Source organism: Haliaeetus leucocephalus, unplaced genomic scaffold, assembly GCF_000737465.1.
Source record: "Haliaeetus leucocephalus isolate CR32 unplaced genomic scaffold, Haliaeetus_leucocephalus-4.0 Scaffold906, whole genome shotgun sequence".
NCBI classification, from domain to species: domain Eukaryota; kingdom Metazoa; phylum Chordata; class Aves; order Accipitriformes; family Accipitridae; genus Haliaeetus; species Haliaeetus leucocephalus.
The window spans coordinates 4,751,430-4,767,063 of record NW_010973342.1 but is presented as its reverse complement, the minus strand read 5'-3'; the positions used below and the strand labels follow the sequence as shown (position 1 = coordinate 4,767,063).

The 15,634-nt window shown below is 44.1% G+C and overlaps 1 protein-coding gene and 1 long non-coding RNA gene across 2 annotated transcripts; one reads left to right on the top strand and one right to left on the bottom strand.

Moving 5' to 3' along the window:
• Positions 1-7,819: 7,819 nt before the first annotated feature.
• On the bottom strand, positions 7,820-15,569 carry TNIP2 (TNFAIP3 interacting protein 2). The gene is given in 7 exon segments (XM_010583534.1): positions 7,820-8,387; positions 8,389-8,484; positions 8,982-9,101; positions 9,479-9,760; positions 10,310-10,393; positions 12,297-12,602; positions 14,943-15,569. Coding segments are annotated over 7 exon segments (1,494 nt in total). The 5' UTR covers positions 15,426-15,569; the 3' UTR covers positions 7,820-8,264.
• On the top strand, positions 8,274-12,435 carry LOC104841693. The gene is made up of 4 exons (XR_775393.1): positions 8,274-8,420; positions 9,620-9,900; positions 10,352-10,467; positions 12,366-12,435. It is a non-coding gene; the product is annotated as an uncharacterized LOC104841693 (long non-coding RNA).
• Positions 15,570-15,634: the final 65 nt, after the last annotated feature.

Here is a 15,634-nt window from a genome sequence, read left to right as displayed (position 1 = left end):
TAGCACAAATCGTTGGGGCTGTCAGGGATCTCCCCTCGGTCCCAGCACACCACTGGGCACAACCTGTGTCCTGTATATTCTGGAATATCTTTCTTGGAGGAAGACTTGCCCTGAAAAGGTATAAAACCTCGCAGGTGGGAAAGTGATGTTACCTCTGGAGATGAAGTGCCTTTTGATGACCACTCTTCTTTATAATACAAGAGGTACTCGAAGGAGCAAGAAGGGCAATCATATGGTGCTTTTGGGGCCAAGCTGTGTGTCTTGGTGATTAGAGGCACTCAAATGGGGTGGCCAGTGTCATGGGCTCTGGGTCCTGCCCCAAGAACTGTTATTGTGTTTGAGTGTCATTGGAATAGGGCACAAGTGAGCTCTGGTGATCAGTAAGTGGACTGCTCAGGAGAGAGAGAGAGCCTGACCTCCTCAGTCCTATTAAAAGAGGTAACTTGTGGTTTTAAAGCTATTTTAGAGTCACAGGGGAGCTGTCAAAATTCTGCTTCATAAAAAAACAAGAGGTGCAAGCTCAGAGGCAGAGCACCTTTTGCACCATTCACCCTCTAATAAAGGCTAAAATCCCTTTTTTTAGCATGAGAAGTGTGTGTACTTGCACACACATGCCTATTGCCTGCTATACCCAAGTTTCAAATTCCCTGCAAACCACTGCATTCCTCGATTGCTCCCTGGCGATGCCATGTTACCTTCATCTATATCCCTTCAACTTCTCTTCAGAGGGTTGCTTTTCATGGCTAATTGTAGGTCTGACCTTGCAATTACTGGTAGTGTGAGCTTCAGCTTCCTGTTTAAAAGCTGCTCTCAGGACGCAGGTCTGTAGTGATGAGGTTAGCCTGGATTTCGCTTGCTTTTCTTGCAGGCTGTAGCCGCTGTTCTGTAGGTTTTTCATGTGCTCTGGACTCATCTCTTCCCCTCTCAATATGCTCACCCAGCGAAGAGCATCCCGGACCAATGAATGCTGGTAACTGGGAGGCTGTTGTTTTAAGAGCATTAGAGTAGATCACCGTGGCCCTTTTTAATGAATTTTGTAATTGCAGTAAATGAAAAGACTTTTATATTTTCCCAGTCCTGCCATTGATAGATGTAAGTTTTAACAACATTTAGACTCTGTCCAGGCAGTTGCATTTGGTGTGATGCCCCTCCTCTGCGTTGTGCAGAAGTGAAGCACAGACAGACAGACTTCCTGCACATCTCTGCTTCATCGCTGGTGTGACAGGGGACATGTCCTCACCCTAAGACTCATCTCATGTGCATTCACAGTTGGCATCTGTTTCATCTTTAACTACAGGTGCCACTTGTGCCTCCCAGGTGAAGGTTTGCCGGCCTCGCAGCAGAGGACGTGTGTTGCTGGAGAGCTGTCGCTGGGAAGCAGACCTTCCCTACTGCTGTTCCCAGGTGGGCCTGCACAGAGGTACCCCAACATGGGGAAAGATGCCCCCCTTAAAAACATGTCCTTTCTTGTGCCCACCACGCATGTGTGTAACAGCTGCTGTTTCAGTGCATCACTTAACTGCCTGGAGAATATGGCGTGTTTTAGGGGTCATGCCACGTCGTGAGTAAGGAGGGTCTGGAAGATGCGGCTGCTGGTGGACCTCTGCCGCGCTCACCTCTGTGCCGCTCTTGCTCCTCTGGGTCTTTGCTTTGACTGTCCTGTTGTGACATGTGAGGGGCAGCAGAGGTGGGCTTTTGCAAAGTGCTCTAACAAGTCTCGGAGGCCATTAAGGATGGGAACTGCTCTAGCTCTTGTTTTCTAGGGACCCTACACCAGGTCTCTGATGGGGCTTGCTTGGTGGCTCTGGCAGCGCAAAGCAGTCAATGCTCAAGGAGCAGTTCCAAAAATGCACCCAGGAGGTGTGTCTCATGGGTAATAGATGTTCCTGCTGGTAAGGATCAACCACTACTGAAGTTTAGGGATCAAATTAGGACTGGTTTTCGTGGAGGGTGGAGAGGCCCCTTATCACAGCAGCTAGGATCAAAGGAAGATCCCTTTCTCTCCAGAGATGTCTGGTTCTGGTCTGCCAGCTGTTGTTAGAGGTGGCACATGGGAGAGCTCTGTCCTTCCACCCGGGGAGGTAAGAACAGGCCTTGCAGGAGGTGGAGCAGGTACTCAGTGCTGAGGTCGGAAGAGGGGCTGAGAACCACTAAATGAGATCTGCATCACTGAGGGCAAGTTCAGACGGTGGGAAGGAGGAGTAGGATGCTCTTTTAGTCTGTGCTGAGCTGTGGTGTGTATGAGTCACTTTGCAACCCACCAAGTCCCCCTTTCTCTTGGTAGGTTATGTTCTTCCTTGAATGTCTGTGAACCTTTGCATGCCTCTCTGGATGCCTGTGCTTCCTTGAGATGTGGTGGTGATCGTCAGAACAAGGGCTGATTGCTCTGTGGGTGACTGAGCTCGTTTCCTTACTCCTTTTCCCCCTCATATGAGCTGGGATCGCTTAGTCCAAGCAGATCTGAGCTCCTGTCACTTTCCCCACCGTGCATCCCGAGAGAGATGGAGACCCTGCCCTGTAGCATGGTCTGAGACCTGCTTCTCACCGGGCAGGAAAAACTCCAGGGCTTTGAGCAGGACTAGTCACAGTGGGGCTGCTCCCAGAGCTGGTATGTCTGCCTGGGGCTCTCCTCCTGGCCCCAGGGCCCAGGTGGCAGGCGCAGGTGGCTGGCTCGCATGAACCGCAGCTGGCCCAGCCCTCGGGGGGCACAGCTGGAGGGAGACCACAGGTTGGCACCTTGCCCTCCGTGCCAGCAAGGCACCATTGCCTTGGCATGGGCTCCTGTCTCGGCAGAGAAGGTAACGCCAGGCATCGCCCAAGTCTGGACTGCTGTGGAGCAGGACGCTGAGCTGTGAAACCCACTGTCCCATTCAGCCATGCTGGTTTGGGCCGTGCAGGGGAGGTTTGGGATGTGGCTGGAGGAAGCCTGGCTGCAGCAGGAACCCAGCAGCTCAGCAAGGTATGAGGTGTGCTAGTGCTGGCCGAAGAGCTGGCGGGGCAGACACCAGGCTTGCCTGGTAACACACGTGCCCCTCTTGTGAAAACTGCCTGTGATATTTGCATGTAACCAAGAAGGTGTCTATCTCTCGGCAATTTAAAAGAACAACCGACAAACACACATGCTTTTTCTATATGGAGACAGATTTGACAAAGAGGTTGGGTGAATGCAGGGTGGGGGAGGCGGGGAGAGAAGGGTGCAGCGGTGATAGGGAGGGGATGGAGGTGGATCTGCAAGTGCTGCACAGCTGGGTCCCACTGCTCTTTTCTCCCTCCCACTCCTTGAGAAATTAGAGTGCGAAAGCCTCAGGCAAGGTGAGTTCGTGTGACACCGAGGAGGTGGGCGTCAGCACGAGCAGCCAGAGCTGCCCTGCTCGCTGCTCAGTCCATCCATCAACCAGGTCTCCAGAAGACGTGCTGGAGGACCGGCCTGGGGAAGGACAGTCAGGGGAACAAGCGCGGTTAAGCCAAGTACAAGCTTCATGTGTTTTGGGGGGTGGGGGGGTTGTGCCTTCTAGAAACAAGGTGTCTCGTAACCCGCCATCTAGTTCAGTGCTGTTCGCAGTGGAGCTCCATGTGCTATGGAAATATCTCCAGTTCCTGAGGGATGCTATGGGCTACTATGGATGCCATACATCCAGTGCATATTGTGAGGAGTTCCTGCACCAACAGCTTCTTACCAGTAAATGTAAAAAAGGAGGAAAAAGAGGAAAAAGTGGACGTACTAAAGAGAAAGGGGAAGAATGCACTGAGCAGCAGCAGGAATGGAGGCTGTGCCACTTGGGATAGTTGGTGCCTTTCAAGAGCCCCTGTTTCAGCAGTTGCTGCAGCACCTTGTAAACCCCCACCCAACCTTGTTGGAGCTCTGACCCTCCAGCTAGGACGGCCCGTGGCAGGGAACACTTCAGTGAGGGTGCTGGGCTGCGCTCTGCCCTTAGTGAGCAATTTGCAGCATCGGGTGAGAAGGCAGGAGTGCTTAACCTGATAACCCCATCCCTCTGCTGAGGTCCTGCTGGGTTGACCTAGTGCCTTGTAAGTATTTCTTATGCTTTAGGTTTTTAGCTGAACCCCCCCGCCCCCCAGCTAGTAGCTACTGGAGCATGGTACTAGGAAATATTACTACAGCATACTTTGAATTCACATAGATTTTGTAGAAAAAGCATTTGAGACTTCCCTTTTTTTAGAATGAGAAGCACTGCTGTTCTGAGTATAATGGTGTGGCATCTTGTTTGGAATTTCCCTTGCTTTCTATATATACACATGCAGCGAAGCCACAGGAAATGGAAGTTTAAAAAAAATACCATAGAGCATAGGTATCTTATTCTTGAAAAAATTTTATTCTTGTAGTCGGTTTTATTATTAGTGAGCACTTAATCTTGAGGCATCATTTAAGGTTTGTTTTAAAAGACGTGATGTCCTAAATCATTGGAGGGGGAAGCAGGCATTGCCTTAAAAGTTGCAGAAGATTTGAGAAGCTTTTTAGGCTCTATGCTGCCCATGCTACAGAAGACAGCATTATTGTTGATCTTCTCTCCCTTGGGGCTTTTTGGGGAGGGGACCAACTTCTGAGGCTTCTCCCAGTTGTACTTTCTGAGATTCAGTGAGTTAGTCTAGCCCACAGTTGCTGTCGTGGTTGTGTGCCAAGGGCCTGCTTCTGCATGGCAACCAGCATAGTTATTAGTAAACAGCATTTACTTTAAAATCCCAATCAAAATACATTATAATTAGGTCCAGGACTAATGAGAACCAGCTTGTCAGCACTTGGAGGATACATGGTCTGAAAACCTCATTGTTGGTGAGACAGCTGCTTGGGAGCTCTGAGCTCGTCCTGGGTCTGAACTCAGGCTGGTTTGGGGAGCAAAACTGAGGGAAGGTAATTTAATGAGGGAGAAATTTTAGGAGAAGGGATGGACTAATCATGAAGGTAATCGGTCAAATACATCTTGGCAGCTCTTAACATGCGAAGACACATTCCTGCAAGTGCCAGAAGAGACAGTTATCCTGCCTCCTCCCAGCCTCCCTGGACTTACAGAGGTACCTCTGTATTTCTTCTAGTATTGGCATGCCTCTCCAGTACGGGCATTGCTCACCAGCAGTGAGAGGTTTACAGAAGCCGAAATGAGCATTAACTTTGCCTGATAACAGGGTTCAGTTATCTTGGATGCCTTTTGTTACCAATACAGCAAATAAGGAACCAGGTCCCATATGGTCACATAGTTTTTCTGTATCGTTTTAAGAGTCTCTTGTGTGAGGACTTGTTTCTGCAGTTTTACAGATGATGTGTGTTTCAGTGAACAAGTGTAGTACAAATGGATAACGAAAGTTCATAAAGTTTATGCTATTGAAGTTCCTTTCATTTTATGCAGTTACTTTCTTACTCATATGCCTTTATTGCTTTCTTTTGGGAAAGGAACTGGGTTACTTTTACTGTTTAACCAAACAAGACATGCACAACTTGGACAGCCATCCAAGTGGTAGAGAACACCAGTGTGAGGCCAGAAGGAGCTCTCCTTAATGTAAAGGGTTCAAAAAAATCCTGGAAGCTCATGGCTGCTTTCACTTCAGTGTTGGGGCAGTGGAGCTGACAGGTTTTATGCATTCTGGTCTACAAGTTGAGGAACCTGAACTGTGAATGTAGGTGGTGGTCGTGGTAATTGCTTGGGATGCCTTGATGTGTATGCTTTGATTGGCGAGGAGAGGGCATGTAAAGATCTTATAGTGTTTCTTCAGGACATCTACCAGTCATTTTGGAAAAGTCAAAGCACTGGGTAATAGACAAGTCCTCTTAGGAGGAATAGTTTATGCCCTATAATCTGAGACAAACATTTGCATGTAAGACACTGGTAGTTCTTCGTAGTGTGTGTAACCGATTTCTTGGTTAAGCCAAAACAAGAAATAAGTAAGGCTTTTTACCAGCTACAAAAATAAAACTCAGTAGGAAAAGGTAAAGTAAAATAGCTCTGAAGTGAGGTGGTTTTATACTGAAAAACAGCAGATCTGTCCTAGATTTTTGCCAATGGGTATTCAAATTCCAGTCATCATTTATTGCACAGCTTTGGGTGGTAGCTGTGATCTGTGCATGATCTGTAACTTCACCTGTTTGTGCCTGTTGGTCCAGTGTGGTCCTCGTTGTAGGTATATCCAGTTTCCCAGCACTGAAGTGCCCTCCTTTGCCAGGACTCATACTAATTTCTGCTTTGACTGGGCACTAACCCACAAGAATAGGTACTACTAATTTCTGGGTACTGCAGACTGCAGATTCTCATATCTAATTCTTGCATCTATTTCTAATAGTTGTAGGTCAGTCTGTCCCACTGTACCCACAGGGATTAACAAGAGGGGAAACCTATAGCAGGCGTGAGCTTCTGATGTATATTAAAGCAGTGATTATCTCAATGCAATAAAAAAAAAAAACCCACTGCCAAGATCTAACTCACTTTATTGTTGTGTTTGTAACTGTCTTGTAATGTGAATCACTAAAAAAAAAAGTCCATATTCTGCTGTATCAATCACTGGTGATACAGTATTGATGTACACTGAAGCTGTAAACAAGGTTTGTCTAATGAGAACAGTCAGAAACAGTAAGATTAGCTTATGCCACAGGAAGTTTAATCATATGTTTCTCAGCCTATATTCTGTGGGCTGCATCTGATCTCTAAGACCTTAAAAGGCAATGTATAAAATGGTCACTAAAAAAAGAAGAAAAAAATAAAAATCTCTGCATGTTTGTGCATGTTGTGTTGGGAACAAGCAGCTGGTAATCAATCACAGGTTTGCAATCAGTTAAAGATTAGATTAATAAGAACAATTGCACCTGCACACTGCCATGCAATGGCCCATGCATCTTTTTTGGCAATATCCCACCTAAGACAACATTGGCATAAACCATCGTCTTTCTTTGGGGCTGCAACAGGATCCTGAACAGGAAACATCAAGGAAAATCTTCCTAAAGTGTAGTACTGGGAAGGAAGCAAAGCAGAAGACAGGAGTGTTGTTACACAAAGTACATTTTTTTAATTATGAAAGGTCCTGGTTGCAGTAACCCTTTATTTTGTATCCCATCCTTAACTCCAGCTCTGACATGGTGAGAAACACTTGGAGCCAAGGCTGAAAAAAACCCGTGGCTCTGTTACATTTGTACACTGTAACTTCTGATACTTCTCAAAACAGCCCTCTGTGATTTGTTGAAGTTACTGCCAGTGTAAGTAGGGTAAGAAGACGTTTAAGCTAGCACTGGCATCATCACAGACGTGTGGTAGGGTAGGGCGTTAATGTGCTCTCATGCATCTGAAAGGTCATTCTTCCTCACGTAAATGAGTGATTTTTCAACATATGTGAAAATAGTCTGAGACACTGGTTATCACTGAAGTAATGAAATAACTCTTAATCTGAAACCATGACATTTAGTTAGCCCTTAGTATAGTTACTGGGACTATTTCACATTTAAATACTTACACTGAAAGAGAGATTTTTGACCACTTTACTAATGTAGTAAAACAACTGCACAACCACTTTTATTATAAAAATAGTCCTTAGGTAAAATAGGAATACAGTCAATAATTACACAAATACACATTTACAAATGTGTAAAATAGTTACTTATCGCACAGAAAAAAATAAATATCCCTGTACATTGTTTCTGTGCAAGAAGACAGGCTAGTTTTAGTCAATAACCAGCCCTTTTACATTTTCTTCACTTCTCCTGATTTCAGTGGAACACAAGGATTTTCGGATGAGATGTCTGAAAGTTCAGCCTCAGTAGACTGAGAAGAAAATACTTTCGCTTTTAATCCAGATAAAGCACAATAAGATTTTTTCCTATCTATCTTCTGCCAAAATGCTTCTCCCCCGTTCTTCAGCCTACGTTTTTGGAAGAGGAGGAAAATTTCAGGTTCAGTAATTTTTTTCACAAGACTTCAGACTGCTGTGAAGAATTAGACTCAAACACAAGTCAAGCTGCACTCTGAAGCTAACTACCACTGTAAGTTTCAGTTTAGTTTGTAGTAGAATTTGCATTATTCTTGCCTTCCTCACAGTTGTTAAAAATAGTTCTTCATAAAAACACTTTGCTTTATCTTGAAGTCTTTCATACAGTCCAAGAGAAGGTGAAATCAAATAAGAGGTAGATATTGTTCATCCTCCTAATTCCTAAGAGTTTTACTGTCTATAAAGTAGTGATCAACTTACATGCTTCACGTCACGTGGTCACTGACAACATTCAGCAACATGCTTGAGGAATTCATCACTGAGTTCATCACTGAAAAACCTCATACAATGAGGGCATCTAAGTTCACCCTGTGCCCTGCCCTCGGATCCTGAGTTTCCATTGTTGGCAGGAGGAGAAGCTTGTTCAGACTGTGAAGATGTTCTTCTCAAGCCTGTTTGGCCTGGGCTATTGCCTCGTAGATGTTCAACGTTCGTCTGTACGTACATATGATTTTGGTTACCAATGTGAACTCTGAAATGACTACTTGTGTCTCTTGAGTCCTAGAAAGAGAAAGAAGAGCTCTTGAAAAAGATGAAGTAAAAAGATATTCTTTAACAGACTATTTCATCACCTTTATCTGAAACACTGCTCATGTTTTTATCAGAAGATTTGTAAATAAAATACGCATCAGTTTTTGCAGTTTTATTAATATAGTTGTAATAGAAGGCTTGTAGAAAACACAGAATATAGCCAGTATGCTACTTTAAAGATGCCACTGTTACAAGCGTCATGGCCATCCTTCTCTTGCTTCTAAGAATTCACCCTTATTATATGTTGATCCAAAATAGAAGGGAAGCAGACTGGAAAGGGGTATTACCTGTGTATTGGGAAACATCTCCACTAGAACTGACTATGAAATAATGTCAGTTTTGATAGCTGCCCTGAGCTGAAATGGTTTTAGAAGTACTAAATTTTTTTAAAATCTATTTAAAGGTATATTTTAGTCCTGAATCCTGTTGACGTGTTTAATTGAAAAAGTAGGATGTTGCTTCCTTACCTGTCTTCTTGCTAGCTGGTGTTGCAGACATGCAACTTCTGCCTGAAGCTCTTGTATTTTACTCTGTGCTCGTTCTCTGTCTGATCTCTCAGATGTGAAATCATCTTTATAAACTAGGACCTGAAACATAATTATTATGTTAATATTTTATAAATTAGAGCATTGGAAGGTTAGACTAAAAAGTTGAGGCTGTGATTCCTTTGTAAATACTCATTCTGAGGATCTCAATATTATCTTCTCTACCATATCTGATACTTTAAAGGTATTTGTATTTCTTTTTCAGACCTTTCATATTTTGTATTAAATCCAGCAGAACTGCATGCAGTTCTTTAAGTAGTGAGTTTCCTTTAAATCTGTGTTGTTAAGTATCTGTATAGCCAAATGTGGCAAGACAAGTGGCAAATGTCAAAAGAAATAATTCATTTTTCCCCCTGGGACTTCAGTGATCTGGGGAGAAACTAAGAATTCCCACCTCTAGGAAAAAGAAACTTAATGACCTGTTGCTCCAGCATTTGTATGCGCTCATTATCTCCTTCACTAGCCTTCTTCACATCTTCTAATTCTCTCTTTGTTTTTATGCATTCATTCATTTTTTCCTCCAGTAGCTTGTTTAACCGGAATATCTCCTTGTGCATCAGGTCAGAATTCGTTTGTGCTGAAGTTACACCATGCTGCTGCTCCAGTTGAGACTTCATCTCTTTTAGCTGCAAGTGGAGTCGCTTCACATACTCATCCCTACTCGCATCGTATTTCTGCCATTTTGCATTTAAGTCTTCCACCTGAAAGATTACCCAGAAGAGTCATGAAGACAAAAACTTCCAAGCTTTCACAGACTGTCTATATGTGCAGGACCAAAATTCTCTAGAAGACAATATAATATGCTGACTCAACCGCTGAGTGTGGTTGAGCCGCTTTACAGGTGAGCAGAAGATTATCGTGCTGTAAGCTAGGCTCTTCATGGGCAGCCTTCCCCGTTCGCCAGTCCATAGGGACGGTATTAAATAATATGGAATGGCGGGCGTTGGCAGTCACCGTGGCCCTGGTGCTGTTCTCCTGGGGTGCAATACTGATGCATGGAAGGAACACAAAAATTTTCTTCTGCAGTGTATTTTTAATAACAAAACCCCAATACATTAAAAACAATGTAATAAGTTGTTCTTAGCTAAGGGAACAAAGACAATGTGCTGTGTTGAAAGGACTAAGAAAAATTTTGGACTCGCATTAAACTGTCATTTAATTAGATTAACCAGGTCTTACCTATGCCAAATTTACTGTAATTCAGCAATACTCAATCAAATCTTAATCTTGTACAGAATGAAAGTACTCACGTGAGCTACTTTTTGTTTTAACATCCTGTTTTCATCTTGTAGGTTGCAGATAAGAGCTTGAAGTGAAGTTTCATTGTCTAAAAGCTGTAATTTTCAGATAAAGGGAGTGTTACTTTAACATAAAAATCCCAAATGCTACTTAGCTATGCTGTTAAACTGTAAGTAATCTTTTTTTTTAATTCCTCTAAAACTATATATTATTTCTATATAGTATCTTTCTAAATACTAATAGTATAGCCTACAGTTTTTGTTATTAATAAGCAGAGCAAAAACATACTCAGGTTTTTACTACCTTGCTATTGCTTTTAAATAGGTGTGTGGTGTCATAAAAACATACCTGTCTTACCAAATTCTGAGCCTACTGAAGGTAAGAAGAAAAAATACCACACATTTTACATGCATGAGGGTCTACACTGATGACAACAGAGCTTAACAGTTTACATGAACTCCTTGGAAACTACTTGTTTGGAGTGGGGGAATGCATGACAAAGACACAGATATGCCTTCATCTTGCTTTGTTATTACTGTCAATTTTGGCCAGTACTAGGAAGAAATTACTGAGGGGGAAAAAAACCCTGCTTGCTAAATAATTGACTAAAATGATACCCCTTTTTTACAGTTGTGACATCTGCTTAAAAAACCCCCGGTGTATGTGAGTAATATAGAACTCTTTTGTACAAAATTCCCTAGAATCAGCTAGTAATTGCATCTGAAATTTCTCTTCTTCAACAGGGAAGTCCCCACCGTACAAGGTTAGCTACTTATTACATATATCAAAGCCAATCAAGTTTCCTGTCTATCAATTACACGTAAAATATATTAATACTAAATGCCTCAAGTCCCTTAAAAAGTCATTTTTTCTTATATCTGGTCAACCTCTATTTCTTACAGGTAACTCTGTGAATAAGTTTTCTTTGGAAATACTCCTGGGATGTTTTACAAAGTCAAAGTGAGCGATGTATAGTTTATCATAAAAGCATAGATGAGTGGTCATGTGAAACACAGCATTACCACTACGTAGCAGTAAGAACATGAGACACAATTATTCTTTTTTTGTGAGAACTGGCTGTAGCATCCTACTCAATGCTCTGATCTGTTATTGGGGGTGGCACCTCTAGTGTTATTTCCTTATGGTATTATGATGAATTACCTAACAACTCTGAACCATCATGACTTCTGGAAAAACAGAATAACATGATCTACCTCTACCCTATGCTGAAAAGCTTCAGCTAAGGTGATGCAGCAAAGTCATACAGCTGTTAGCAAAGTATGCCAAAATCCAGGTGTTCCTTTGTGCCCCTCAGTAGCATTTCTGCCACCTTCCTATCATGAAACAATTTTTCTAAACATCCCTGCTGGAGAGAAACATTGCCTGGCACTGGGATGCCAGGGGGGAACCCCAGAGCCAAAGAAAAAAAAAAAGGTAAGACACCTTGACTCATTCTTCCCTAACCAACTTTCCATAGGTCTGTACTGCGTGTGCAAAGCCAAATCCTGATCTGAGAAGACCACGTGCTATAGAGTTCTTCATATAAACACTACTTTAAAATATCTCTAGTTTGTTTTGTGATTTACTTGCTTAAGCAAGTAATCAGGAGATACCACCTTCAAAAGCGCAGCACCATCTAGTGATGCACAGAAGCCTGCTGCGGTATAAAGAAGGTACGGTCTCCTGTATATGCAGGGAAGAATGGTAATCATCAAATTGCTGAGGTTAGAAGGGACCTCTCAAGATGCTCTCCTCTCCAAAAAAATACTCTGATGATGACATAAGTGAGACGGCCAAAATGCAAGTGACTGACAACTGCTTCCATCCTAAATTTTTGGTACTTGGAATTATTTAGAGCTTGCCATGGTAGTATTTTCACCCTACACAAAATTATTTAAAGGGATGTTTCTCACCACTCCCCAGTTACAACTATCACATTGTAATTAACATCTCAGAAGCTAATAAGACTTCAAAGAAGCATAGTAGCAGTAAGAATACCTGATTAGATCTTTCGGTAGGTATCTGGTCATCTGAATTCCCCTTCTCTTTTCTTTGCTTCTCTTCTAGACATTTTGCCAGATGTTGACACATTTCTGCTGTGGATGCTAATTTGCGTTGAAGTTGATGAGTTTCATCAGTGAGTGAACGGCACAAAACATCGCTGGTGGCCTGAGCCTTCTCTCTCTCTGCCAAGCTCTTCTGAAGTCGTAAGATTTCTCTCTCCTTTTCATATGGAGGCTGATTTATCATCTGCTGTATCTCTCCGTTTTTCTCCTCTAGCTGCTGATTCAACTTCTGTACTTCCTAAACATAAGGGGGAGGGGAAGTTATTTAAAAGCAAAGTGAACTCAAAAGCCAAAATATGTCTAAGACTGAATTCCATACTGCAGTAATGCCATATCGTTCCTATACTCACTGCAAAAGTACTTAAAAAGTAAAAGAAATCCAATTCATTTCTATATAATCACTTGACCTTGGAACTGACAGATCGATCAGTCAAAATCAAGAACTGCTCAGAGAGCTATACAAGCATTTCCTAGTCAGTAGAATGAAGAAACAACCAGCCAAAATTCAGGAAGATTTTATGAAAAGATAGACAGCAGCAACAAACTAAAGATGGAACTTACAAGAAACGAATTAAAGGAATAACTATTGAGACTGAGAAATGCTTACTGGTCCTGCATTCTAACTACCAGATAGTAAAGATTTTCCTGAGGGGGGGGGAAGAACTGGAAAGTCATCTTATCAAAACCCAGTGAAGCGTATTCATTGCCTGGCACTGTCATAAGGACAAAGCAGCGGGAGCATACACAGCAACTTTCCCACCTAGGAAAGGATGAGTGACAAGGACAAGCAAACAGAAAATTAAATCCATGTGGCAGCAATGACTCTATTTTGGCCATAGCTGACTCTCCAAGCTATGTGAGCAGGTCGGACATACTCTTAGGAGACAACTGTGTATCTTGTTGCCACGCATTCTTGTTGAATTGGAAGCTCTGTGGGATCATCAGCATGGCATTACGTTAATGTCTCTGTAGGTGTTCGGAGTAGGAAGAAGTTTGCTTGCTGACTGGGGTAAACCACTTTGTAGTACCATGCATCTGAAGTACACCAGTCCTGACTTTGTCAAAAACAGCTTGTGCTCGATATCCTCAAAAAGTAGCGGATGCTGATAACAGGAGCCTCTGCAGCACGGCTCCTGCAGAATCAATGACGCCCTGGATGCCAGCATAGACCATGAGACGGGTACAAGCTTGACTCTACCCTTCTAGTTCTTCGGGAGCGCTAATGGAGCTGTAAATCACAGGGAACACTCTTCCTTGCCAGCACATAGGCCTCTGACTTCACAAAATGTCTCTTTTTTGATGGTGTTATTTTTAGTGACAATGATTTCAGTGTTTCTGATTTGGGCATAAAATATTTTTATCTAAAAAGAATAAAATTAGTATCTAACTTACAGAAACAGTACTTGTTCTTATTACTGATGTTTACATTTTTCAGCATTGTGCTAAATTTCCCTTTTGCTATAAAGACATTCAGCATCAGACTTCAAAATATATTCAGATACCACAGGTTTGTCATCTGTCTGCAAAGTGTCAGTAAGATCACCTCTTATTACAAATTTCCAAACTTGAAGTTCTTTAAATGTGTTTTAGGTGAGTGTCATACATGGAAAATGTTTTGTATAAGCATTAGGTCAAGAGCTTACTTATGACAAAAATACTTGTTTCAATTTTAAGTACTGCTTCTGGGTTTGGAAATTCCTTTATGCGGCTTCATATAGAAAGAAATGCTTTAAAATTCTTTAAGTATTTCAGACTGAACGTGGGAAAGTCTTAATGACAGTAACAAAAATCGCACTTGTGGCGGATGGGAGGGGATGCAGTTTAGAGACTTTTTTTTTTTCCCTGTCATGAAAGATACCGATTTCCCTAATCTATCTCCTCACAATCCAGACTTGCCAGTTACTTCTCCAGGTATTAACGTGCTGCCTTAATGTCAATAGGAAAATCCATCTTTAAGTGCACTTTAAAAAAAACCACTTTAACGGAAAAAGCAGTGGCATCAGTTGTTTATCTTACAGAACAAAATGTTGCATCTGATAAAGAGGAGGGTCTTCAGTAAGTAATACGGAACTTGCAAATTTAGGGGGTTTTATTATTTTTCCTTCTCCTTGTGAAAATAGTTGCATGAAGATTCATAATGCCACGCTAAGTTTTTGGTTTAGGGCTTTACGGTTTACCTCCTTGAACTTAATGCAGTGGGAACTACTGCTGGATAAGCATTGCACTGCAGGGGTCAAGACATTTGGTCTCTGGTCCAGGCTCTGCCACCACCCACTTGCCGTGACAGTGGGCAAGTCACTGAAACCAAGTTGTCGGGGCTGGTGCCTGCGCACCCCCATCAGCTGTCTCCATAAACGCGAGTGAGCAGTCTGAATGCAAAACGTCTGCATGCTCCGTTCACCACAGCCACCGCTGGGCTCACTGCACTGAAATCGCTCGTTTTTGCTGGAGCCGAGTGCGGAAACGCGGCTCCCGCCGTGCACGCTGCTGCCGCTCCGCGGCTCTACGCGCACCCTTTCGCCCGGGCGAGGCGAGGCGCTGCCTGCCCGCGCTCTTCCGAAGGCATTCGCGGTTTTACCTGGCTCAGAGCTTCCACTCGTCGCGCCGAGAGTCGCTCGCTGTCCCTGAGCTGCTCCCTGGCCTGGCCCAGCTGCTCCAGCAGGCTCTCCACCAGCGAGCGGGCCGGCTCCGCGCCCGCCGCCTCCGCCTCGCCGCCCGCCGCCGGCTGCGGCTGCTGCTGCTGCCGCCGGGCCAGGCTGCTCCGCAGCTCCCGGATGGTCGCCTCCTTGGCAGCCAGCTGCAGCTGGAGGTGCTTCAGTTGCTGAGCGGACTCGTGGTACAAGGTGCAGAGCGCGTTGTACCGAGGCACTTTATTCTTCAGGCTCCTGTTTTCCCGGTGCAGCTTCTCCAGCGTCTCCTCCACCTGTTTGAAGCGGGCCACCAAGGGGTCCGTACTGCTACCCTCGCTTACCGAGCACATGGCCGGGGAAGGTGAGCCGCGGTCACGCTGCTGCCCCTTCTCTTTCTTCTCCAGGGCGAGCAGTAATGCTCCCAGGTGCATATAAACCCGCAGCGGAGCCAGGCACGGCCGGGGGCGGTTGTTGTTGTTGTTGTTGCCGCCGCCGCTGCTGCTCCTGCTTCGCTCTTCCGCCTTCCCCGCCGGGGGAGGAGGACGGCCGCTCTCCTTTAAGGGCTCGCAGGGCCCGCCCGCTCGCCCTCCCTCTCTGCTTCCCCGCCGCTTTTCTACGCCGCGGGCCGGGCCGGGCCGCG